The sequence below is a fragment of the Cervus elaphus genome, chromosome 15 (assembly GCF_910594005.1).
Source record: "Cervus elaphus chromosome 15, mCerEla1.1, whole genome shotgun sequence".
NCBI lineage: Eukaryota > Metazoa > Chordata > Mammalia > Artiodactyla > Cervidae > Cervus > Cervus elaphus.
In genome coordinates, this window is record NC_057829.1 from 27553962 (window position 1) to 27577895 (window position 23934).

General features: G+C 54.1%; 1 protein-coding gene across 9 annotated transcripts in view; it reads left to right on the plus strand.

The window, feature by feature from the left end:
- The window catches only part of CDH23 (cadherin related 23), a 433102-nt gene that overhangs the window by 338570 nt on the left and 70598 nt on the right, over positions 1-23934 (plus strand). For 8 of the 9 annotated variants that reach the window (XR_006345354.1, XM_043925746.1, XM_043925738.1 and 5 more), the window contains 10 exons: positions 1143-1203; positions 2110-2258; positions 6702-6837; positions 8331-8719; positions 9562-9663; positions 9968-9970; positions 14115-14264; positions 15288-15416; positions 16603-16731; positions 17837-18064. Coding sequence is in view for 8 of the 9 variants with exons in the window: in XM_043925746.1 (XP_043781681.1) it covers positions 1143-1203; positions 2110-2258; positions 6702-6837; positions 8331-8719; positions 9562-9663; positions 9968-9970; positions 14115-14264; positions 15288-15416; positions 16603-16731; positions 17837-18064 (1476 nt within the window). In the remaining variant the exon portion in view is untranslated. The remainder of the gene's footprint in view (positions 1-1142; positions 1204-2109; positions 2259-6701; positions 6838-8330; positions 8720-9561; positions 9664-9967; positions 9971-14114; positions 14265-15287; positions 15417-16602; positions 16732-17836; positions 18065-23934) is intronic. The other variant, XM_043925739.1, reaches the window with a different exon arrangement.

The following is a 23934-nucleotide window of genomic DNA, read 5'->3' on the forward strand; positions in this document are numbered from 1 at the left end:
ACTGAGGCTCAGTGGGGTTATTGTATCCATGGCCACATAGCCAGTAAGTGACAAAGCCAGGACTTGTGCTTGGGTCTGCCTGACCCAAACCCACTGTTCTTTCACACCAACAGACTCCCTCCTCTGCACCATCAACATGCTTTTCTAAACCCTTAGACACACAGCATAGGGTTGACGTGATTGCTGAGGACAAGAGGGCAGATCCAGGAAAAGGGGGAAGGGCCCGGGCGTTACACAGCAAGTTGTACATAAGGTGGCCCCGTGGGAGCCTGCCCAGCCACGCAGGCCCAGTGCAAGCCGCACTCTCTCTGCATCACTTTGCAGGGGTGTTCTCTGCTTCTTTCCAGTGGGTAGTGGGTAGAGGAGGTATTCAGCTCTTGGTTTGATGGAACAGACCTCAGGGCCATCTGTGGCTCTGCCAGCAGCCTCAGGGTCAGATGCGTTGTCAGAAAGGCTCAGCACTGGGCATTCTCAGAGTGAGAAGAGCAGCCCCAATTCCCACTGGAAACAGGACATAAGCCTGAGGTGCAACCTAGCAAGCCGGGGTGGGCTGGGACTATACTGGAATGATCATGTGTGTGATTGGACAGGGAGCCATTCCTTTGGCAAGTGGGCTTTCTGGGTTTCCACAATGTGGCTGTTACAGTGCACAGTATACTTTCCAGAAGTTGTAGTATATACAGTGCCAGTCTGGGAGCCAGAATAGCTTCAGACCAAGGAAGCGTGGGCAAGGAGCAGTTGTGCACCCCGCCTACCCCAGGTGAGTCTCCTGGACTCTCAAAAGGCTGAAGGAGGGAACCGTGGAGGGCCAGGCTGAGCTAGCCAAGCCTGGATCCAGAGAGCAGTGGAGCTGTCACCCACCTTCTCGCCCATGCTCACCAGGAGCCTGAAGGAGTGTCAGGAAAAAGAGTTGGCAGGTCTCCTGCCATGGACAGGGCAGCCCAGGGCCATCAACAGACAGGTGTCCTCATAGGGGATGAGAAAAACATGTCCCTCTCCTCTTCCTCACCCCCAGCTTCATGGGAAACGGTTTGGGCAGGACAGGCTTGGGGTGGTGTAAGGAAAGGGGAGGGACTCCACAAACACCTTCTCTGCCTATGGGTGGAATTCGAGGAGTAACCACGTGTCTCCTCTTCCCTCAGCTAAAAGCCACAGATGCAGACGAGGGCGAGTTTGGGCGTGTGTGGTACCGCATCCTTCACGGTGAGTGGGCTGCCCTAGGATGGCAGGGGAGGCGGTTCCTACCCAGGGTAGCAGAGCTTCTCTAGGCTGCCGAGGGTCTGGGAGACAGGTCAGAGGGACAAGCCAGGGGTGTTCTCAAGTCACTCGCACCAAGCTGGTCGTGTTTTCAGTGAGGATGCGTTTGACTGCTATGCTGAGTTCTTCATGTCCCACAGTGGGATATCACCCTGACAGAGGGGACCTCGAAGACCAGAGCAGCCCCTGGCAGTGAGCCCCCAAGACATTGAGTGTCACTGGCCCAGTGTGTATCATGGGCCCATGCCTGAACCAGTCACCATGGCCTTGGACACTGGGATAGCCCCCACCCCACACCCCCGCCCCCCAGCAACCTCCCAAGGAGGAGTCTCACTGGGCCAGCTAGAATCACGGGACCATGCCTGAACCAGTCACTATGGCCTGAGACTGCCACGTGCTGATCTCGCTTCTGGAATCAGGGGTGAGCTCACCGCTGTGAGTGGAGGCGGCTGGATCCCAAAGGAAAACGAGAGCCCCCAAGGTGAGGGAGGGATGCTTCCTCACTAACCTCTCACAGAGTTTGATTCGTGTTCCTTTCTTTGTCATGCCCCGGTGTCCTCTGAAATAGTCAATCTGCTGACACCTCTGGGTGTGGAGGTCTCAGGGGACCTCCAGGCTTTCCATAAGTGGGGCACGGAATGAGCGTCTATCCCCTCCCTCAAATCCTGCTAGGCTAGGGCAGTGTGAGGCGAGGCTTCTATACCACTTCAGGTTTTGGCCAAGTGCCTGAGACCTCTGGGAAAGGTCTGCCTTCTGGGGGTCTGGGCTCCCCATCTTTTCTCCATAACCATGATCTCACAAGCGTCCTACTCCAGGGCAGAGCCCATGCATATCCTCTGTCCCTCCACACAGGTAATCATGGCAACAACTTCCGGATCCACGTCAGCAATGGGCTCCTCATGCGAGGGCCCCGACCCCTGGACCGGGAGCGGAACTCATCACACGTTCTTATAGTGGAGGCCTACAACCACGACCTGGGCCCCATGCGGAGCTCCGTCAGGGTGAGGCCAAGGGCGCTCTGGGGCTGGGGGCTTGCACATGGGGCAGCTTGTCATAAAGCCCTGTGTTCTGTTCAGCCCTGCTGTCAGGGCTGACAGAGCCAGAGCCTCGGGAGGACCAGAGATGGCCAGCAACTGGGCCCGGGGCGGGAGGGCACCACTCGTCTGGGTGCTGAGTGACACCTGGGCTCAGTAGGGATGCCTTGGGCTCAGACCCACCTGGGATCTTGGATGTGTCATTTTGCTCCGAGCCTGAGTTTTTCCAAATGCGGAAAGGGGTCAGTGATGCTGATGCCCGTCCTAAAGGATGAGGTACCCTTACTATACTAACCCCTGTATCCACATAGCTCTCTAGTGTGGGCCACGGAATCTCACACATGTGATCTTGGAGCTATAGATGTCACCAACTTCATTTTACAAATGAGGAAACTGAGGCACAGAGGAGCCACTTGTGATCGAACCAGGACTTGAGCCCAAGTCTTCCAAGTCCAAGTTCAGTGTTCTCTCCGTTGAAAGTATCTCCCAAATATTCCAGTCAGCACTCCCAGCTGCCCCATCAGATGTCTTCTTCTGTGCCCACCTCACTCCCCTCAGGCCTCTCCCCTGTGCAACTAAAATCAGATCAACCCTAATCTTCCTGAATGGTCAGAACATGCACCTAGATATTCCATTAGCTGGGCCAGATGTACTCTCCTGCCCAGTAACAAGGGGATGACAGAGGTAAGGGAGATGACCTACAAGGTCACCCCCACACTACCCCACTGCACACTCAGCAACTCACAGCCCCTTCCCCTTAACCAGGTGGAAAGTGAGTCAGACCTTAGAGGTGAAGAGTAGGAGGAAGATGGGAAAAGTTGGGGTGGGGAGCAAGCAGGGACTTTTACCCAGAACTGAGTGGGGCAGAATCAGCTCCTCTTATCGGCCCCATCTCCACCCCGCTGTTTCCCTCAGGCTGGAAACAATGAACAGAAGCCTGCCTCTGGTCCCCATCACAAAGGAGGGTGCTGAGGAGCAGGTGACTCAGCCTTGGCCCATCTTCTGCTGTTGCCCCGCAGCTCTGCCCCAGGAAGAGATGGCGAGGGAGACCTGAGTGCTTACGGCTGCCCCTTTGAGTGAGGTCTGCCCTGATGGAGGTGGCCGAGGGGGTCAGATCCCTTGGCGTTTCAAACCGTGGGGCTGTTTAGAATGATTCCAGGGCCCTGATGACTGAGGGTCAGACAGTTACCTAAATGTGCACTGAATCAGCCCCACACAGCCACGCTCACCTTCATGACGATGAGATACTGAATCAGCATGTGAATAAGTAACCCACCCACTTCAGAGCATGCCCTAAGTGGGGCCAGCTTCAGGCCACAGGGTGACCGATGTCAGCGTAGGTTGGCTTGGCACCCTGGACCTCGAGCTGCGTAACTGCAGCCCTCCTGCCCCACCCCCACTCACCTCCCTCCCAGGAGCGGGTGGGCACCTCTCTCCGGGGTCTGCTCCTGTCACTGCCTCAGCATTGCAGCTGCAAACCTTTCTAACAAAATAGTATGCAGCACCCCAGGTACAGTGTAAAACAAACAAAGCCAAGCTACGCCCATCGGTGCAGGGAGAGACACCCAGAGCCACACCTGCTCAGCCACACTCTGTGCCTCTCCCCACCAACCCTGCGGAACGTTAAGCACCCTCACTCTGTGCCAGGCGCTTTTCTAAGTGCCTCTTGTGCTTGAGCTCATTTAAGCCTCATAACAGCCCTCTGATGTAGGCACTGTTATTATACCCATTTTATAGATGAGGAGATTGAGGCAAGGAGGGCTTGGCCAATGTGTTTAGGGTCACACGGCAGGCAGTCAGCTCAGATCTGTTCTCTTAACCGCTGTACCCCACTGCCTCACAGAAGGTTCCAGAGCACAGAAACCACTGCTGCCTTATGCCCAAGAGTCATTTTTAAGGTGGGGATTTGGTTGCTTGCCCACGGGGTCAGAACTTGATGGCCCTTATCGTACACAGCTCCCACATCCCTGAGCCCAAGAAAAGCCAGGACCTTCCTGAAGACAGTGCGCATGTGCACACACAGTCTCCTGACTCGTCCCCTCTGGAGGGCACAGCACTAGACAGAAAGTGGGGCTAGTTCTCCGGGGAGCCCAGCAGCTCAGTCACTGAGCCCTCCTGCTCAGCAGGAACTTGGCAGACCTGTTTCCTGTACATCTGTGTCTCTCAGGTTCGCAAACCACACACCATTTTGCCTCCTGTCTCTGCTGCTATAAACAAGGCTGAAACCAGCAAGAGGAGAGTGGCATGCAGCCAGTCTTATGGAGGGCCACACCCAGGCTCCATGCTACCTCACTCCTCTTTATTGCACTGTCAGATTAGCCCTGTTTTTTTCCGCCATGACTCTTGGAGTCAAGGTCATTTGGCCAAGCCAACTCGGGAAGGAGAAGGCTCACAGTTTCGAGAGACGGATGGGTAGTTTCTGTTTATAGCAAAAGAGTTCCTGAAATTCATCCATGCAAATTCCCCCTCACACCCACCCACCCACCCCACCCAGGATCTCCCCAGCCAAGTTCTTGGTGAAGCCAGACTTAGAAGGTTCTGGCTTGTGAGCAGCTGTGCTCTGGAGTAGGCATGCTAGTTTGCATATTGGGTTCTGGGTGTCTGGACATGAAAATTTGATGACCTAGCAGAACTACAGGGGCCCCAAGAGCAGGGAAGTAGAGAAAACTTTACCCCCAGAGACATCTCCTCCCCACTACTCTGCCACCCCACTCACCTCATAGTTGTCTGCCACTCAGGTCACCATTTCTGCTTATACCAACAGAAGCCCCTTCATTTCCATCCAGCTAATTCCCCACTAACCCAGGAAGAGAAGCTGAGGCTGATCTGAGTGGCAGTGATCAATCAGAACCCAAATACTCATGTTCTCAGATGGGACCTTGCTCCGCCATTGGCACTGGGGACCACATGCGCACTCCACGCCGCGCGTCATTGCCCCAGCCCCATTGGCTCCTGCCTGCTCTGTTGGCAAGCTCCTGCTGGCCCAGGCTCTGTTAGTCTGGAAGGAGGGTCTCTCTCCTGTTCTGGGGCCAGCTCATCCCCAGCATGGAGCGAAGAGTGGTAGGGCTGCTGGACTGGGAACCAGGAGAACCATCACTCTCTTCCCAGCTGTCAGTGACCTTGAGGCCTCGGCCAAGTCCCTCCCCGTCTCTGGGCCTCTGTTCCCTCATCTGGGAAAAGAGGCAGGAGCTCTGAGCCTCCCTCTGGTTCCTTGAGCCCCACTACCCTCTGACTATAACTCCCCTCCCCGCCACACTGGTCCTTCTGGACACAGCCCTGGTCCTACTCCTGCCTGGGCCAGACCTGTGCACAGTCACATGCTTGTGTGTGTGTTGAAAGGAGAGGGGTGTACCAAAAGAAGAGTGACGTGCTGATCTCTGGCCGTCACAGCTCTCTCCATCTTTCACATTGTTTGTTTTGTTTTTTGCTGTTGTTGTTATGTAAGACATACATGTTCGATAGGGAGAAATTAGAAATTGTAAATAAGCAGTGATGAAAATCATGCATAATTCCACAACTCAGGGACAACCACTGTCTTGGGCTGGGTCTGCAGAAGCCAATCCTGAGACAAGGGTTCATGTGAACGTGATTAGTAGGAAGTATCGGAAGTGTGCCCAGGAAAAGCCGGAAGGGGCATGGACCAGGAAGGAAAGGCAGCCAGCAAAGTGGAACACAGGAAACTGACTCAGTCCCCTAGGGAGTTCGGGGGACGGTCATCTCAGCTGCCCATCAGTCAGAGGCTGAGGGCTGCCTTAGCCTGAGTGGGCGTAGTTCCCAGGCGGCTCCCGCTCCCTGAGCGTCTCCTGGCTCCGGCAGCAGGAGTGGGGCTGGCGGGGTGGGGTTGGTCCCCCACAAAGAGCCGCAGTGTTGCACACTGGCAGTGAGCGCACCAGAGAGAGCGCGTGAGAATCTGGAGGAGTCTATGAATCTGGAGGTCTGCTATGACCAAGGATGTTTTCATGTCTTTTCTCCCGGAGGTATCTTGGTGTTTGAATGGGGTCCCTTTAAACTTTTCAAGCACTTTTTCGAAGCCCTGGCTCATTTTGCCTTCATAACCATCCTAGGAGTGGCACAGGGTGTGAATTGTTGAACTGATGTGACTGTCTCATAGCTGAGAAGCTGAACAGCCCAAGTTTCACCAATTAGCCACAGGTTCCCACAGGCTTCATAGCAGAGTCAAGAGCCAGACAAGATTTGTTCTCTGACAAAATGATATTTAAACACCTGCCACATGCCAGGTACTGTGTGAGGTGTGGGGACACAGTGACCAGCCAGACAACCCCAGGCCCTTTGTAGAGAGCTCATAGCTGGCCTAGGAGCACAGTAACCACATATGCAGATTCAGGTGGGCACAGCCCTGGGCTCCCCCGACCCCTACCCTGACCTTTCGTCCCGGGCCGGCTCCCACAGGTGATTGTGTACGTGGAGGATGTCAACGACGAGGCCCCGGTGTTCACGCAGCAGCAGTACAGCCGCCTAGGGCTTCGCGAGACAGCGGGCATTGGCACGTCAGTCATCGTTGTCCGAGCCACGGACCGAGACACGGGTGAGGCCGGCAGGAGGAAGGCAGGGAGTCCTTTCCCCAGAGTGACTGGCCACAGCCCCGGCCCCCTCTCCCACAGGGCCTGGCGTCCTCTGGTTGCCCTGTGCTCCCCCACTCAGTGGCTCCCAAGTGGGCAGGGACTCCTGGGATCCCCACCAGATTCCCAGTCCCAGGAGGAAAGGAGTCTGGGAAGTGGTCCTGGTTTCAGAGAGAGGAGAGGTCACAAGCTGGGGAAGTCCAGGTTTGTCATCCCAGGACCTGGCAGCTCCCGGCTAGCCTTTGGCTAGGGGCTGGGCAGGGCCAGGAGGGGTGAAGTTCTTGTCCAAAAGCTGGCTGAGGCCTGCTCCTCCAGCCAGCACAGCCCAGGGCCTGGCACACACACATTTAACAGAAGCCAGTGTCTTGTTCTGCAGGGCAGTGGACATCCCTGGAGCCCTAGAGGTGGCCACCGTTAGCAGCGCAAAGTGAAGGAGAAAGGCAGTCAGGTCACTCTGGTCCTCTTTACAGGGCCTGGTTATCTAGGCCTCTGCCCCAGGCCAGGGATACAGCCAGAGGAGAGCCCTTCCTATCCTTCTAGTTTCACAGATCTTGCCCTTCTTTCATGTCAGCTGCTCTCATGGCTTCCAACCCAGTCCCTGTCAGCCTCCCCAGCTCATTCCTGGAGCATGGGATAGAGTAGGTGGAGAAATAGGCCTGAAAACTCCTGGGTGATTGCTCTCCCTTAAACGACAGGTTTATATGGTGCAGGTCACACAGGCATTGCTGGGAGATAGTGGTTCAAGTCCTTTTCTGGGTCGGGAATCTGTTTGAGAAACTAGTGAACGCTATGGATCCCTTCCCAGAAAGAATGCACCTAGAATTTTACAAATAATTTCAAGGAAGTCTAGGATTTCCCGAGTGATTTTATAACCATCCTCTCTGAAGTATGTGGACTTCAGCTAAGGAATCCCAACTTTGGCTCCTGGATGAAGCATGTACTCCAAGGCCACAGGGACTGGGGGGCAGGGAGTGGGCAGAACAAAGAAGGGTGACTCTGACACTGGAACCCTTTGGCTAGAGGGACCAAATGAAGGTTTAGCCACCTCTGAGGATGTTGCCCCATCTAACACTTGCTAAATCAAAGCCTCCACTACATAAGAGATCCCTAATTACCCCACTGTCTCCTTGTCCAAATACTCAGTGGAGGTACTTGAACCCAAATGTTAGGACTCCAGGAGCTGAATCCTCCACTGGCATATCTCTCATCTCAAGGCCAGACCCCGGGGGAGTCAACAGCGCATGCTGGGCCTTGCCATCCTTGACCTTGACTGCATCCTCTGTGTTTCTCTTGGGAAAATCCAACCCACAGAGGTCGGGGGTGGTGCACACTGGGTAGGCAAGCCAAGGCCCATCGCCCTGTCCCTCTGGGACAGCAGTGGGTGTGCTGGGGCAGCTCGTAAAACCACGAGGCAGCCCACCCGCGCCTGAACTGCATAGCCTCTTGCATCCTCCTGCAGGGGACGGTGGCCTGGTGAACTACCGCATCCTGTCGGGCGCTGAGGGGAAGTTTGAGATTGATGAGAGCACGGGGCTTATTATCACCGTGGATTACCTGGACTACGAGACCAAGACCAGCTACCTGATGAACGTGTCCGCCACTGACCAGGCACTCCCCTTCAACCAGGGCTTCTGCAGCGTCTACATCACTCTGCTCAACGAGCTGGATGAGGCTGTGCAATTCTCCAACGCCTCCTACGAGGCTGCCATCTGGGAGAATCTGGCACTGGGCACCGAGATTGTGCGTGTCCAGGCCTACTCCATTGACAACCTCAACCAGATCACCTACCGCTTTGATGCCTACACCAGCGCCCAGGCCAAAGCCCTCTTCAAGATAGACGCCATCACGGTGAGGGAGGCTGGGGACAAGCCCAGCCAGGGCTCCATCAGAGGGCAGGGAGCGCAATTCCTTTAAAGCTAACCCGCGTTGATTGAGCTCCTTCTATATGACCAGCACTCTCTTCTTTGTCATAAACATCCCTTTAATACATCCCTTTAACATGTAGTGATAAGATAAAGTTTATACGCAGGCAACCTGCTGTCTTCTTATTAACTAGACAATGAAAGTTGTGCAGGTCATCACGTTTCCCTTTTTACCTTGGCTGTTAGGAAGCGCAGATATAAATTTAGGGCATTACTGCAATAGCTTTTCTTAGCTAGGTGTCTAGTGCAGCTATGTCTTATCTACTGCCTAGACCTTCCTCTTCCAACTTTGCTTTAGTGGGTCTTCTGTCAGAATCCCTTCTCTGAAATTAGGCAAGATAGTAATTGCTGCAGTGTGCCAGGCCTTGTCACAGGTCATGATGGGGGGGCTCAGAGATGAATAAGACCTTTCCCAGCCCTCACAGAGCTCTCAGGCTAGGAGCAGCAGAAGCAAGAATAATCTAATATGCAGATCAGAGCACCACAAGGAAAGGTATGAAAAAAACTATGGTAAAAGGGTAATAGAGCACCTCTGGGGCCCAAAGAAGAGAACGCCCGAACCTGGCTAGGGAAGCGGGACGCCTGCGTGGAAGAGGCAGGATCCGAGTGGGATTGAGAGAGAAGTAGGATTTCAGTGGACAGAGCATTACGGAGATGTGTACCAGCAGAGGGAGTGTTGTGGAGGTGGGAAAGTGGGCCGACCGTCCAGGGATGGCACAAGACTGCTTGGAATACGATGTCACTGTCCATCTGGCCCCCTCCCTGCAGGGTGTGATCACGGTCAAGGGCCTTGTGGATCGGGAGAAAGGTGACTTCTACACCTTGACGGTGGTGGCAGACGACGGCGGCCCCAAGGTGGACTCCACCGTGGTGAGTGGGTCCCCGGGTGAGAGCCCCCAACAGGTACAGCCCATCACCTCTCCAAGGCCCCCCAACCTGCAGGGAGGCAGTGGACGAGGGTTTCAGTCACCCAGGGATGGCGCTGCAGCTGGCCGTGTCACACCTCCCTGGGCAGCCCCGGCAGGGCTGAGACCTCAGACCAGTGGGAGAGGGGTGGCATCCTCGACAGACCACTGCTCCAGGAGCCGGGGCTGGGGGAGCTGGGACTGATAACCACCTGCATTTTTCCTCTTTCTCTCCCTCGGCCGCCTCCTGCCACCTCTGCCACCTACAGAAGGTAAGTAACCTGTGGGCTGTCTGTGGCCAGGACTGGCTTGGGCCCTGTGAGGTGCTGGGCCTTCCTGCCTCTCCTGTGGAGAGGGCATGTGGACAGGCCTGCCGCTGGTCCCTGCTCAGACCCCTCCCAACCTCCCCAGCCCATCCACTCTCACACCTGAGCCCAGGCCCCTCCCAAGCACAAACTCCACATCCGGCTCCGTCCTCTCTGCCCTCTGTGTCCCGTCACACCTCCCACGGCGGCCTGGGTGGGTGTTACACTAACATGGGGTAGGTGAAACACACCGTGGAAGGAACACTGAGGCCTCATCCCCGCTCTGCTCCTCTGTTGGGCTGTGTGACGTGAACTAGTTGTGCATCCTCTCTGGTTCCTCTCATCAGATCTAAAGCGGGGACCATGCTAGCTGCCCTGCCTTCCTCAGAGCATGCGATGAGCAGATAGGAGGCCTTTGTGGGCTAGGAGGGGTGATGGGAGCAGCGTCTGTAAGGGGGGCCCCTTCCCTCTCTCAGGGTTGGTGTAACAAGTGTGTTAACGGTAGTCATGTGGAGTAAGGCGCTAGTGCCAGTGCCTGGGGAGTGCTGAGAGGGTCAGTGGTTGGCATATGGTGTGAGTCCCTACCCCCGAGGACTCTCAGAAAAGATACAGAGGCCTTGTAGACTGGGGGGAGGGTGACTGCTGAGGTTGGGGGTGTCAGGCAAGATTCCTAGAAGGGTAGGAGAGGTGATGATCTCGGACTAGGAATGGATATGGAGGTGAGACCCGGGGCGGGTTTTGAGGTGGTCTCCTGCCACGTTGAGGAGAACATTATGGATTCGGCCTGGGCTCCAGCCAGACAGGTCTGAGGCCATCTGTAAACTGTGGGGTGGCCAGCTAGTCATTAGCCTTGGTTCCAGCCATGTTTTCACCCCCGTTGAGTCCCTTTCACCTTCGCCTCAAGGAGGAAGCGAACCTGATGTCCAGGCTAAGAGCCAAATGCAGCTGCTTGGTGTCCTGTGACCCGCGCGTGGCTCCCTCGAGGTGCTGACTCCAGGGGCCCTGGTTGCGGCTAGGCCGTACCCAAAAGACCCCACCATCCCCGGGGCCAGCCTGGGCTGAGTGAGGCTACAAGCAACTGGGAGCTCGCACAGCTCCCTGCGACCCCTGGTCCCTGAGGGCGGCCAGTGAGCAGCGCCCGCAGGCAGCAGATGGCAGGGAGGTGCTCTGGGTCCTGCAGCTCCCGGCGAGGCTCCTGGTCTTCCAGGAGGGCTCATCAGGGCCCTTCACGAGCCCCAGCAGCTTCATCCATAAAGCGGGCCCAGTCGTCCCTCTTCCCTGCTGTCAAGGGACATTCCCCACGGGGTGCCAAAGCCCCTCGGGGGGCCAGGCGGCCACTTCCTGTGCTCAGGCTGGCGCGGGCGTTCCAGAGCACACACTCCTGCGTGGGCCCCTGTATTTCTACTCCCTTCGCCGTCTTCCAGGAAGCAGGACCCACCCCGCTTTGTTCTGCCCTGGCTTCCTCTCAGAGGCTCCCAGAGCCACTGGCCCAGATACACCAGACTTGGAGGTGTTGGGGTGGAGGCAGGCTGAGGGGCCTTTTAAAGGCACCACCATTTCCTCTGTGAGGCCGGAACCCCCAAACCACAGCTCACCTACATCTGACTCCTCCCATCCCAGCAGTCCCCGTGGCCCTGAGACGGGTGGGGAGGCAGCCGGAAGGGGCAGGGTAGGTGGGGACAGCTCTGCTGTAGGAGCTCTGAGTAATACTCTCAGGCTTTTGAGGGATGAGGGTGGGGATATTTGGACCATGAGACCCTGGGTGAGGGCACAGACCCATGGCTCCTTCCCGTAGATATTGGTATCTGCTCTCCCTCCTCACTCACTGATGCAGAGTCCCCATTGCCAGAACACATCATCAGAGTAGTAATCCTAGAGGGAGCAACTACTGTGTGCCAGCCTCTGGGCTGGCTTAGGGTATACGCAACAGGAAACCGAAATCAGACACAGCCTCTGCCTTCACAGACGTAAAATAGAGGGAGGGGAAAGACACTGATCAAATTATCACACCAATAAATATATGCCACAACAGAATGGATAATAAGATATCAGGGAAATCAAGGAAGGCTTCCTGGAGGAAGTGATTCAAGCTGAGATTCCTCAGAAAGCATAGAGAAGGAAGAGCATTTCAGGTGGAGGAAATGGCATATGCAGAGGCCCTGACGTGAGAGAAAGCATGGGGATTCCCCACAAGATCTTGACCAGAGTGAGAAGAGTTTGGGAGAGTGCTTCCCGGATGGCCCAGAGGGTAAAGAATCTGTCTGCAGTGCAGGAGACACAGGAGACATGAGTCTATTCCCTGGGTCAGGAAGATCCTCTGGAGGAGGAAATGGCAACCCACTCCAGTATTCTTGCCTGGGAAAATCCCATGGACAGAGGAGCCTGGCAGACTACAGTCCATGAGTCGGACACAACTGAGCAACTAACACACACAGATTGTGGGAGCCTTGTTTGTTTTCCCCCTGAGAACAGCGTGGTAGACATTATTATGCCCATTTCACAGATGAGCAGACTGGGGCTCTGGGACTTCACAGAACTCCCCGATGAAAATTCATGATGGGTAGGCAGCATCTTGTCAGACCAGATGCAGGACAGGGACCACTTTTTCCTGCACCATCACTTTTTGTTGGCTCATTTATTCCTTCCAGCATCCTGATGCTGTAGGTGTTCTTGTTCCTACTCTCATCTGAGGAAATGGAAAATCAGAGAAGTTGAGTAACTTTTGCCATATCACACAGCTAGTAAGTGGTAGAACTGGCCCTGCTGTGAAGCCTGGGTTTGTTCCCTACATTTCTGACAGCTGCCTATAATTTGGAAGTGTGGTTAGAACCAAGAAGGGGGAATTCCTGATTAGGAAGGAGGGGGGATGAATGGAACCTTCTCTGTATGGTGGCGCGCTTCCACAGGTTCCCCATGGAGTCCTGTGCACACAGGAAGCAAGTAGACCTGGGAGCCCTGGAGCCCCAGGCCTGAGGAAGGAGAGTCGGGTGGGGTGGAGGTCTGGCTTGGGATAGCTAAAACCTGAGCCTGGTTCCCTCCCACCCCAACTTCAGTCCCCTCATCAGTGAACTTGAGGGGCACCTATGACTCTGGCTACATGGCCCGTGGCCATCCATGGGCTGGAAGCTGCATCCCCAGCCGGGCCTTCTCTCCAGGCTTGCTCATCAGACCCTGAAGGAGAAGCCTGAGCTGCAGGCACAAAACAGTGTGCTCTTCGCATGCAACTTACATGTCCCCTGTTTTTATATGGTAGTTGGAAAATTCCCTCCCTTCCCTCTCCACATTGGGACCACCAAGCCACCTAAGTCCCCTCTCCTGCTCCTGAGTCCTGGTTCCTTCCCTCTAAAGGTGCAAATGAAGAGGCCTTCGAGCAATACCTGGTTACCAGATGTGTTTTAGCTGGGCTGCACAAAATTTTTTTTTTAATTTTTATTCAGTCCAGTCGCTCAGTCGTGTCCAACTCTGCAACCCCATGAATCGCAGCATGCAAGGCCTCCCTGTCCATCACAAACTCCCAGAGTTTACTCAAACTCATACCCATCGAGTCGGTGATGCCATCCAGCCATCTTATCCTCTGTCGTCCCCTTCTCCTCCTGCCCCCAATCCCTCCCAGCATCAGGGTCTTTTCCAATGAGTCAACTCTTCGCATGAGGTGGCCAAAGTATTGGAGTTTCAGCTTCAGCATCAGTCCTTCCAATAATCACCACCTAATTCCACACAGAAATCTGGATTCCTTAGTTCCTTTTGAAAAAACAGGAAGCTATGCCAATGCCAAGCTGACACACCCTCACAAATTTGGAGCTAAGTAGCTTCTATTTCCTTTAGCCAGGGCTATGCCTTCCAGTTCTCCCAGGCCCCACCACTTCTGAGTGCCCTCCAGGCTCCCAGCATTTGTCTGCAGCACCGCCCCCCCACCCCCCACACCACACTCTCAGAAGAAACCCACTCAGGGCCTCTGTGTCAAGTCAGGTTGGCCTAGGCAGGCTCTGAAAGCTTGCTGACCTGCTGGAACTCATTGGAGGTGTGGTCCCCGTTGGGCCCATGGTGGGACCCCATCTTTGGGGCCCAAGAAGGGAAGGAGGTGGAAGTCTCTGGCCATGTTCACTCCCAGGTCTACATTACTGTGCTGGACGAGAATGACAACAGCCCCCGGTTCGACTTCACCTCTGACTCAGCGATCAGTGTGCCTGAGGACTGCCCCGTGGGCCAGCGCGTGGCCACTGTCAAGGCCCGGGACCCAGATGCTGGCAGCAACGGGCAGGTGGGTACCAGTGAAATAGTCCAGATCTGCGCTGTGAGGGCTCCCACAGGCCTTCAGTCAGAGGGGTCACTGGAGCCATCCCCATCCTAAGCAGGAGCAGGTCGTCCAGGCTCTGCCGGGCCCTGAGCAGGACAACCCTGCCCTCACTGCAGTCCGTGTCCAAGAGACAGAGCTATGCAAGCTGTCAGCCCTGCCTGGACCCTAGGGAAATGGCACCCACAGCTGGCCACGGCTCAGTCCCCGCAGCAAGCTGAAAACAGAGGGTTTTAACCTTTCCATGACCCCTTGGTCACCTCATCCACAAACCACACAGCATCTCACCCCTGGGGCCAGCCCTCCCCACACAGCCCCAGGGCCCCAAGAGGACACACTCCTCCCCCTGCTTCTCGGGCGCCCCCTCCCCACCGCTACAGGTTGGGGCACCCCCAGAGCACAAGGAAGAGGGGTGACAGCATGCCAGTCTTCACACCACTCTGATCTGTCCATCAAACTGAGCTGTGTTTGAGGAGGTTTCCACCATTTTTGAAATGCTTGGACACCTCTAGAGGGCTCTGGAGTCAGAAGCCTGTGGGTTCAAATCCTTGTTCTCTTGGACACTTGCGAGCTGCGTGACCTTCTTGTTCCTGAGCCTCCTCTCTGAGCTGGAGAGGACAGCTCCTTTATCAGGGCCGTTGTGAGAGCTGAACAGAGCCACGTGACACCACGGCCGTGCCTCTCCTTGCAAGGGGCTCAGTGCTTCCCTGCCCCCCACCTTGGGAAATCACCTGTAGTGGGACTCACAGTTGCCTTTCTGGCCCCATGCTCATGTCATTTCCCATCCCCTGGAGCCGGTCACAGACACTCTGCCCCCTCAGTGGACCCCATTTTGAGGGATGTCATCACTTCTGCATAAAACGCATTCTTCTCAATCACCCAGGCTGAGCAGAGGGCCCCAGCGGACAGGGGAATGTGCCTTGGTTTGGCCAGCTTCTCGTCCTCTCCACTTCTTCACCCTCACCCCTCATCCTTTCTCTTCCCTGACAGGTGTTCTTTTCCCTGGTCTCTGGTAACATCGCCAGGGCCTTTGAGATCGTCACCACCAACGACTCCATTGGTGAAATATTTGTGGCCAGACCTCTGGACAGAGAAGAGCTGGACCGCTACATCCTCAAGGTTGGCAGCAACCCCTTCCATCCCGAGAGCACTCAGCCCGTCAGCACGCCCTGGTGATCAGCTTCCTATGTCACCAAGCACCATGGGGCAGGCAGCACCCCTTAGGGCCAAGAGCATGCGCAAGGCTGATCTGGGAAAAATGGTGTGCTGGAAGGGGTCCCTGGACCCAGAGCAGGAAGCAGCAGGGGTGGTCGTCCCTGCTGTAAGAGCCAGGAGAGAAAGCCTGGCAGCTGATGGAGCACTGGCTCTCCCACAAGCACACTGTGAGCCGGGCAGGTGGTCTCTTCTGTCCGGGCCTCAGTTTCCCCTCTTATGCAATGGGCAGAAAAACCTGACTTCTCTGCTGAAGTGAGACATAAATGCAGGTGAGGAATCACAAAGGCCTCCGTTATTGCTGAACTGCTCTGGCTACTGTTTCCTGGGGCTTCCCAGGTGGCGCTAGTGGTAACCACCTCGCCTACCAATGCAGGAGTCGCAGGAGATGTGGGTTCAATCCCTGGGTTGGGAGGATCCCCTGGAGGAGGGCATGGCAACCCACCCCAGTATTCTTGCCTGAAAAATCCCCATGGACAGAGGAGCCTGGCGGGCTACAGTCCATAGAATCACAGAGAGTCAGACAAGACTGAAGTGACGTAGCACGCATGTATGCACTATGTTTCCTGAGGGGTTTCTGGGGACCCCAGAGCCATGCTTCCGCAGGGATCTGAGCTCTAGCACACTGTAGGCCTCCAGAAAATATCAAGGCTCCTAGCGACAGGCTCAGTCTATGAGCCTGAGGATTCCCACTCATTCCTAAAAAGATTATTTGAAGCTCTTTCTCTATTTACCAGAGAGCAGATCTGAGTGCATGCAGCAGAGGCATAGAAGCTAAACACAGGAGCCCTGGGTCTGGTTGCAGGCCCAAGGTTACAGTCGGGGGCAGAATAGGGAGGTAAAGACTAAACGCATCAGAGTCAGATTGCAAAGACAGGTCTCCAAACAGATAAGAATCGGGCAACAATTGTTTGCAGCATGGGGCAAAAGGTGAAACCTTGGGGAGAGGCGAAGGGCCAGGGGGCAGAGATGGGCCAGCAAGTCTCTCTGACCTCGCAGCCCTCCCCATTGAGCAGACAGCCCATCTGGACTCCATGTTCCTCATCCAGCCCCGACCTGTTAACCCTGACTCCAGTCTTCCCCCTCCTTGCAGGTTGTGGCGTCCGACCGTGGCACCCCTCCACGGAAGAAGGACCACATCCTGCAGGTGACCATCCTGGACATCAATGACAACCCTCCAGTGATCGAGAGCCCCTTTGGATACAATGTCAGCGTCAACGAGGTGAGGGTAGCCCTGGGGCCCATACAGCTGTCCAGAATGAAGAGCGGGTATAGCCAACTGTGAAGCACCTGTTTAAATATCTGCCTGGCCCGCTAGTCTCTCAGATCATGGGGCTGGGGACATGGCTTACTCTTTCATGGTTCAATCCCTGACACCTGGGCCAGGTCCTGGAAAAAAAAAAAAGGAAAGAAGAAAGTGGCATTTCACCACCAACAGGAAACTGAGGTTTACCTGGGAGAGCTGCCTTTAAATAAAACTGTTCATTTTTAAAAAAATCTTTATTGGAGTATAGTTGATTTACAATATGGTGATAGTTTCAGGTATACAAAAAAGTGATTCAGTTATACATGTATTCATTCTTTTTCAGATTCTTTTCTCATATAGGTTATCACAGAATATTGAGTAGCGTTCCCTGTGCTGTACAGTTCAGTTCAGTTCAGTTCAGTTGCTCAGTCATGTCTGACTCTTTGCAACCCCATAGACTGCAGCACGCCAGGCCTCCCTGTCCATCACCAACTCCCGGAGTTTACCCAAACTCATGGTGCTATACAGTAGGTCCCTGCTGATTATCTATCTTGTATATAGAAGGGTGTGTATGTTCACCCTAAACTCCTGACTTATGCCCACACCCCGCCCCCAGTTTCCCCTTTGGTAACCATAAGTTTCTTTTCGATATCTGTATAAACAGTTCATTTATTATTCAGTCATAAGATTAAGCCACTCCAGGAAAATTTTTGCCCAGGCACTAGTGGGTGTCAGGTTGAACATTCATGAAGACCTCCCTTGATTCAGATCCTGGCTCTGCCACTGACTGTATGATTTGCACACATTCCTTCCCTGAACCTCAGTTTTTGCATCTGTAAATAGGGTGACCTAATCTATAGCATTGTAAGAGGATTTGATGTGTTCACGAAGGCCGAGGCATGTAGTAGGTACCCGCAGGATGTTCGCCACCATCGTCTTTATCTGCCTCACTATTGTCCTGGGGTCATCAGAGCAGAGCTTTCTAGAGGTACCAGTCTTGGGCTCCCGAGCAAGAGCAGGAGCTAGACTTTGCCCCAAAGGCCTTGAACCTAGAATGACTGCTTTCTTGCTTTCCCCCTAGAACGTGGGCGGGGGCACTGCTGTGGTCCAGGTGAGAGCCACTGACCGTGACATCGGGATCAACAGCATCCTGTCCTACTATATCACCGGGGGCAATGAGGACATGACCTTTCGCATGGACCGCATCAGTGGCGAGATCGCCACTCGTCCCGCCCCACCTGACCGCGAGCGTCAGAGCTTCTACCACCTGGTGGTCACCGTGGAGGACGAGGGCACCCCTACCCTATCGGTGAGTGATCGGGGGCGGCCGCTGGGAGAGGAGGGTGGGGGAGGGGCAGCTCTGCTTTCTGTGCCATGGGACGAGATGGGTAGGAGTGGAATGCCACGCGCCGGTGAGTTCGCAACAACTCCATTATCATGCCTTGAATCCCTCAGCCTGTGAGTATTTTATGGAGGGCCTGTGTGTGCCAAGCTAGGGTGCTGGTTCACTTGCCTCTGCAGCCACTCTGAGCCTTGATTTAGCCGTATTTGCTCACCCGGGGCAGTGCTAGGAGACCACACAGAGGGAGCCTGTACCTCGGGGTCTGGCCAGCCTGCACACCGCCGGCCAAGTGTGCTGCACATCTGTGGGCCTCTGTGCCAAATGGGGAAAGGTGCCCTCTGGGCTCTTCCCCTGCGTCATGTTGGTGTAACATGCTGTGGCAACATTTCTGGGTCAGGGGGCTCATGTCTGTGGTCCAGCCTGATGCGTGGATGGGTGGGACCGCTGCTCAAGGCAGTGTGCAAAGTCTGCAGAGTTGGAGAGGGAGGTGGGGCTGGCGGGGCTGGATGGTGACACCATGTGGGGTGATGGGCTGGACTGTGATTTCTACTGTGAGCTGGCTGCATGATCATGAGCAAGTCAGGACCTCTCTGAATATTGGTTTTGTCATCTATAAAAGAGAGATAATATCTGCTTCATAGGTGGTGTGTGGGGAATTGAGTTAGCTCTTGTCTGTGGAAGCGCTTGGTAAACCATGAGGAAGAGGAGTGTATCAGCTATCTTATCACCACAATATTCCTGCATTCAAAACCAAACCAGAGGCATTAAACAACCATCGACTTAGCTCCAGTTCTGCAGGCTGGCACTTGAGACCTGGCTTATCTGGAGGGTGGTTCTGCTGTCAGCTGGGCTCCCACATGTGTGTGTAGACAGCTGTGTGTATCAGTTGAATAGCTGTTCTTTTGGGGGTTGGTTTCCCATCAGCCAGGATAACAGGGCAACTGGGCCACCTCTCTCTCTCCTTCTAGAAGGCTAGTCCATACTGGTTCATGTGGAGCCAGAAAAGGTCCAGGGAAAAGAGCAGAAGCATGCAAGGCCTCATAAGGCCCAGGCTTGGAACTGAACATGGTTGCTTCTGCCACATTTCTGTTTGCCACAGCAAGTCAGAAGACCAGTCCAGGTTCAAGATATGGGGAAATAAACTTGATCTCTTGAAGGAATGAACTGCAAAGGCACACTGCACAGAGTGTACATACAGGGAGGTGTAAGGATTGAGACATTTGTGTAATCTGTTTATCCTAGGCACCCTGATTGTAAATGAGACCTCAGTTCCATCCTTCTGCCCTCCAAAGGTGACTCTGTTAGACCCCTCTCTTTTGTCAGTAGCACTGTGAACTGTGGGGTCAGAGCAGATCTAGGTAGGGCTTTTTATGTGGAGTTTCTCTGGGGAGGATGGTGGAATTGGGCCAATCCCAGGAAACCACATCCTGAAGACCCCAGGATGATAGTAATCACTTCAACCAATCACACCCAGTAAGCGAAACAGAAACATATTTACAGAACATATATAACTAACTGAGGGGAGGACAGGTAGGGTATCATTTATTGTGGCGACATGGAGGGACTCAGTTTTTTTATGTGGCAACCCCTCTGTACCTGCACCTAGCTTCAGAGTGAATCATCTTCTTGGTCTTCTCTACAATAGCATTTAAAGATGTGTTTGATTACAAGTAACAGAAACTCAAATATGGATTCATAAATAAATGAGAATACATTTTTATCACATAACAGCAATTCCACAGAGAAACTTTGTGGAAATACACACTTTGATTTTGTGCTCAGTGATGTCAGAGCTAATGTTTCTTGTCCTTTCCCTTATGGTTGCAACATGGTTGCTATAGCTCCAGCCATCATGTCAGCATTCAAGGCAGAAAATGACAAAAAAACAAAGAGCCATGCAAGCAATTTCTGCCTTTTTATCAGGAAAGCACAAAATTTTCTGGAACTGTTCTCCAGAGTTCTCTTGTGACTCATTAGCCAGAGGAGGTTCCCAGGGGCACCCTAGCTGTAAGGAGGTTGGAAAAAATGAGGGACAGGATTGTTGGGACTGGCTTATTACTTGGGGGCCACATATAACACTGCCTCAAATAAAAATAGAGCTCTGTTAGTGAGAAAGAGATGGGCAGCTCAGCAATTGCCATGCTGCTCTTCTTCATCCTAACCTAGGCCAGTGAACACACCACTCTCATGCCCACTCCCCATGCTTCCCCAAACCCCACAGTCCTAGAGTTTCCCAAGGAGGCAGTAGGTGAGACCCATAATACTCTAAGACCCTGAGTTGGGGAGGCAACATCTGGTTTCCTTTTGGTCCCAGGAAGAAATGAGAATTAGAGAAATGTGAAATCACCCTAGCCACATTTAACCACCCAAAATGAATGGGCTACTCCCCAAGCAGCCCCCATAGAACTTGGGGCTGGTCCCCATGGTCAGAAGTTTCATCTGTTGACCATACCCTCTGCAGAGATCCACCCAAGCCCAGTGGAGACCCACAAGCACTGCCTCCTCACACACACAGGGAGAGCATTCTGGTTCTCCTTAAAGCAGGTCTTGGCCTGTTCCAGCTCCCTGGTAGAAGTGTGGGAATTTGGGTGGTGAGAAATGCAGTCTCCTTTTGTCTACCTTCTTCGTCCTGGTCATCACTAACACTGCTCCCAGAAAACACCTTCAGGATGACCAAGATCAGGGATGGGGTGTATGTATATGTGTGTATATGGGTCCTGGGGGCTGTAATATCATAATAGACAAACAGTATCAAGTACCAGCTGGGGAAACATTTCTAGGAAAAAACTCTTAAGTCAAAATGAATCCATCCCTTCAAGTTTTTTCTGCTTCTTCATGTTGGGAAAAGATCACTTTGATTTGATATTTTGTTGGCAACACCACAGTAAAGAACTGCAGGGACCACAGGAGCATTGTTGAGAACTTAGCACTGGACTATTTGCTCAGTTATTTGTTCAACCAGCATTCCCTGAATGCCCACTCTGTGCCAGGCCCCAGAGATACAGAGATGAAGCCAGTGTGCTACAATGAAGTGCAGCCAAGTAAGGGAGACAATGAAGTCAAGGTGTAGATGGACCTTGGGGAAGGCTTCCTAGGGGCAGGTGACACCTCGGCTGTCTTGTCAGTCAGTCACAGTTAGCACAACAAAGAGGGAAAGCATATTTTGGATCTGGGCATCAACCTGAACAAAGGCCTAAGAGCGAGTGATAAGCCAGGGCGGGTCCAGGGAGCCACAGGTGGTCTAGACCCAGGGCAGCATTCAGAGCCCAGAGCAGGGCTCTCTGTCTACATATCCTCCCCATGATGTCTGTCTGCAGCAGGCCCCAAGGGCTGGTGCCAATGTTTTCTCAGGCATCCCTTCACTCCCTCCTGCCCCAGCTAAGTTAGAACCCTACAGCCACTGCCCCCAGCTCCCCAGAGTTGGCATTTGTCTCCAAGGAGTGCTGAACCCTTAAAGATTCGTTGCCACTGACCAGACTGTCACGTCTGGACTGTGAACCTTCCAGGGTCATGAGTGCCCCCAAGCCAAAGGTGACCAGAGAAGGGACCTTCTCTGCCATTGGGCAGATCTCCCTGGAGGAGTGTTTGAAGAAGTAGGATCATTCCAGCCTCTCCTAGACCAACCAGAGCCCCGAGAAGCCTCAGACCAGCCATCTCAAAGTTCCAGGAAAGGTCACCATGGTTTAACAGGGTACATACCTCTGTCTAAAGACACCCACCAGACCCATATGCAATCCTCTTGTTCCCACCTACAGTTATCTGCCTGGTTCAAGCCAGCCCTCAGGGGTAGCACAGGACCAACCTTCCTGTTGGACAAGGGCAAGTAAGAGTTATTAATTCATTATTTCATTCATTCATTCAACACTAAATATGTGCCAGGCCTGTAAGGCAGAGATGGGTTGGCCACAGCTCTGCCCTCACAGAGCCTACAGTTAGTGGGGAGAAACAGACACGTAACAACGCTGACAACCCTCTGATGTGACAGAGTGCCAGAAGCTCAGAGATAGGAGCCATGGAAGGCGCTGGACAAGGCATTTGCCTCCATGTCTTAAAAGATAAGCCTTCCTAAGCAGGAAGGTGGGATTTCGCTAGAGTCTCCCTAAAACCAAGAGAAATCCTATATCCAAGCCCTCCCGTCTCTTCTTTTCTCCCTGGGCTCTCCTCCACCCCAGTTTCCTGAGAGCAGAGCTTTCTTACAAACGGCCGAGGCCATCCCCACCCCACTGTCAGCCCCATATCACCCAGAGCTCAGAACAGCTGTGCTGCAGGGGGCATCCGGGCCAGCCCAGGCCGGTCACACAATGGTGTACCACCCAGCAAGGGAAGTCGTTGTACAGCCGCAGTCCAGAGCCTTGCTCCAGGCCACAGGCAGGCAGGCCAGGCTTGGGGGAGGGCTCTGAGTGGCCGTGTCAGGAGGCCCCTGCAAGAGGAAGGGCCGGGCCCTGGGAGGAAGGACGGAAGGCAACTGGGAGGTCAGAAGCTGAGCCCCAGCAACAAAGGCACCTTGGCAGGGGGCTGGGGAAAGGGAGGTTCCCGAGGGGACCTTCCTGCTGTGCGAATCCCAGCCAGAGGTCAGCCAGTCCCAGATAACCAGGCCTGGCTTCTCAGGCTGGTGGGGACCTGCAGAAGACACCTGTTTAGGCAGAAAGACAGGACATCTCCCACCACTTCTGGTACAAGAGCTGCCAGCAATGGCCCCATAAAAGTCTGTGAGTGGGGAATGCTGCTCTTGTCAGCTCACCTTGTATTTTTAGGGCCGAGGGCGCCTCTGTTTATTAAACTTGGACCCTGCTGCTGTTTATGAAGCCTGCTTCCCCTTGCTCAGGCTCAGGAAAATGCCCTTTCCCATGCTGCACACCAAGTAAACCTGCCTTCTCTGGCCCAGCCTGATTCAAGTCAGGCCCTTCCCGTAGCCCTGCTTCTCGAGAATGTTCTGCAACTGCTCAAATGCTACACATGCAACTGGCTCAGTTCCTCCCGGAGACCCTGGGGCTCTGTGGATAGACGAGTTCCTACCTTCCCCATTCCCCTCCCACGAGCAAGTGGGCGCACAGGCTGCCATGCCCCCCAGGAGTCCTGTGGCTTCAGGGCTGCCAGGCAGGAAGGGAAGAGAAAAGACTGATGTGGAAGGAGTAGAGCCACGGGCTTGTGGGCACAGGCTCATCCCCCAGGCCTGGTATGCACAGTAAGCAAGTCCAAGTCCTGGCCTGTAAGGCGACTTGCTTCAGTGCAGAGAAAGGAGCACAGGGCTGGGAAGCAGGAGACACAGGCTTCAGTCCCAGTTCCACATTCACTTGTGACAAGACAGAAACCTCTTGGAACCTCAGTTTCCCTGTGCATTAAATGGAACAATAAAGCCTTCCAGGGTTTTCTGTCAGGGGAGGGAGTGAGTAGGAACCAAAGAAGTCATACACCTGAGAAAGTGCTTTGGAAAGCCTAGAGTATTATCACAGAAGAGCAAAGATACAGAACACATACTGCCCTTCCCTATCCTGTGCCCAACGCAGGCATTGCTAGTGGATGTCAGCACTTTCCCATTGAACTATGTTGATACTTCAGAATCTCAGGAAGCCATACCAAGAGATCAGAATTGCAAAACAAAGTAAAACCCATGTCCCTTGGCCTGTTAAAGCTCAGGGCACCATTGCTGTTGAGGAGATTCCACGAGGCCCAGACGAAGCTGCTGGGAACCAGAGCCAGTCGAAAGTCAGAGGTTGCCCTGCCGACTCCGAGTGGTCCGGAGAACGGAACCCTGGCATCCTGCTTCAGTCCATGACTCAGTGGCTATGTTTTGGTCATCAGCTCTACAACCAGGTCCAAAGGGCAGGCTGTTATTG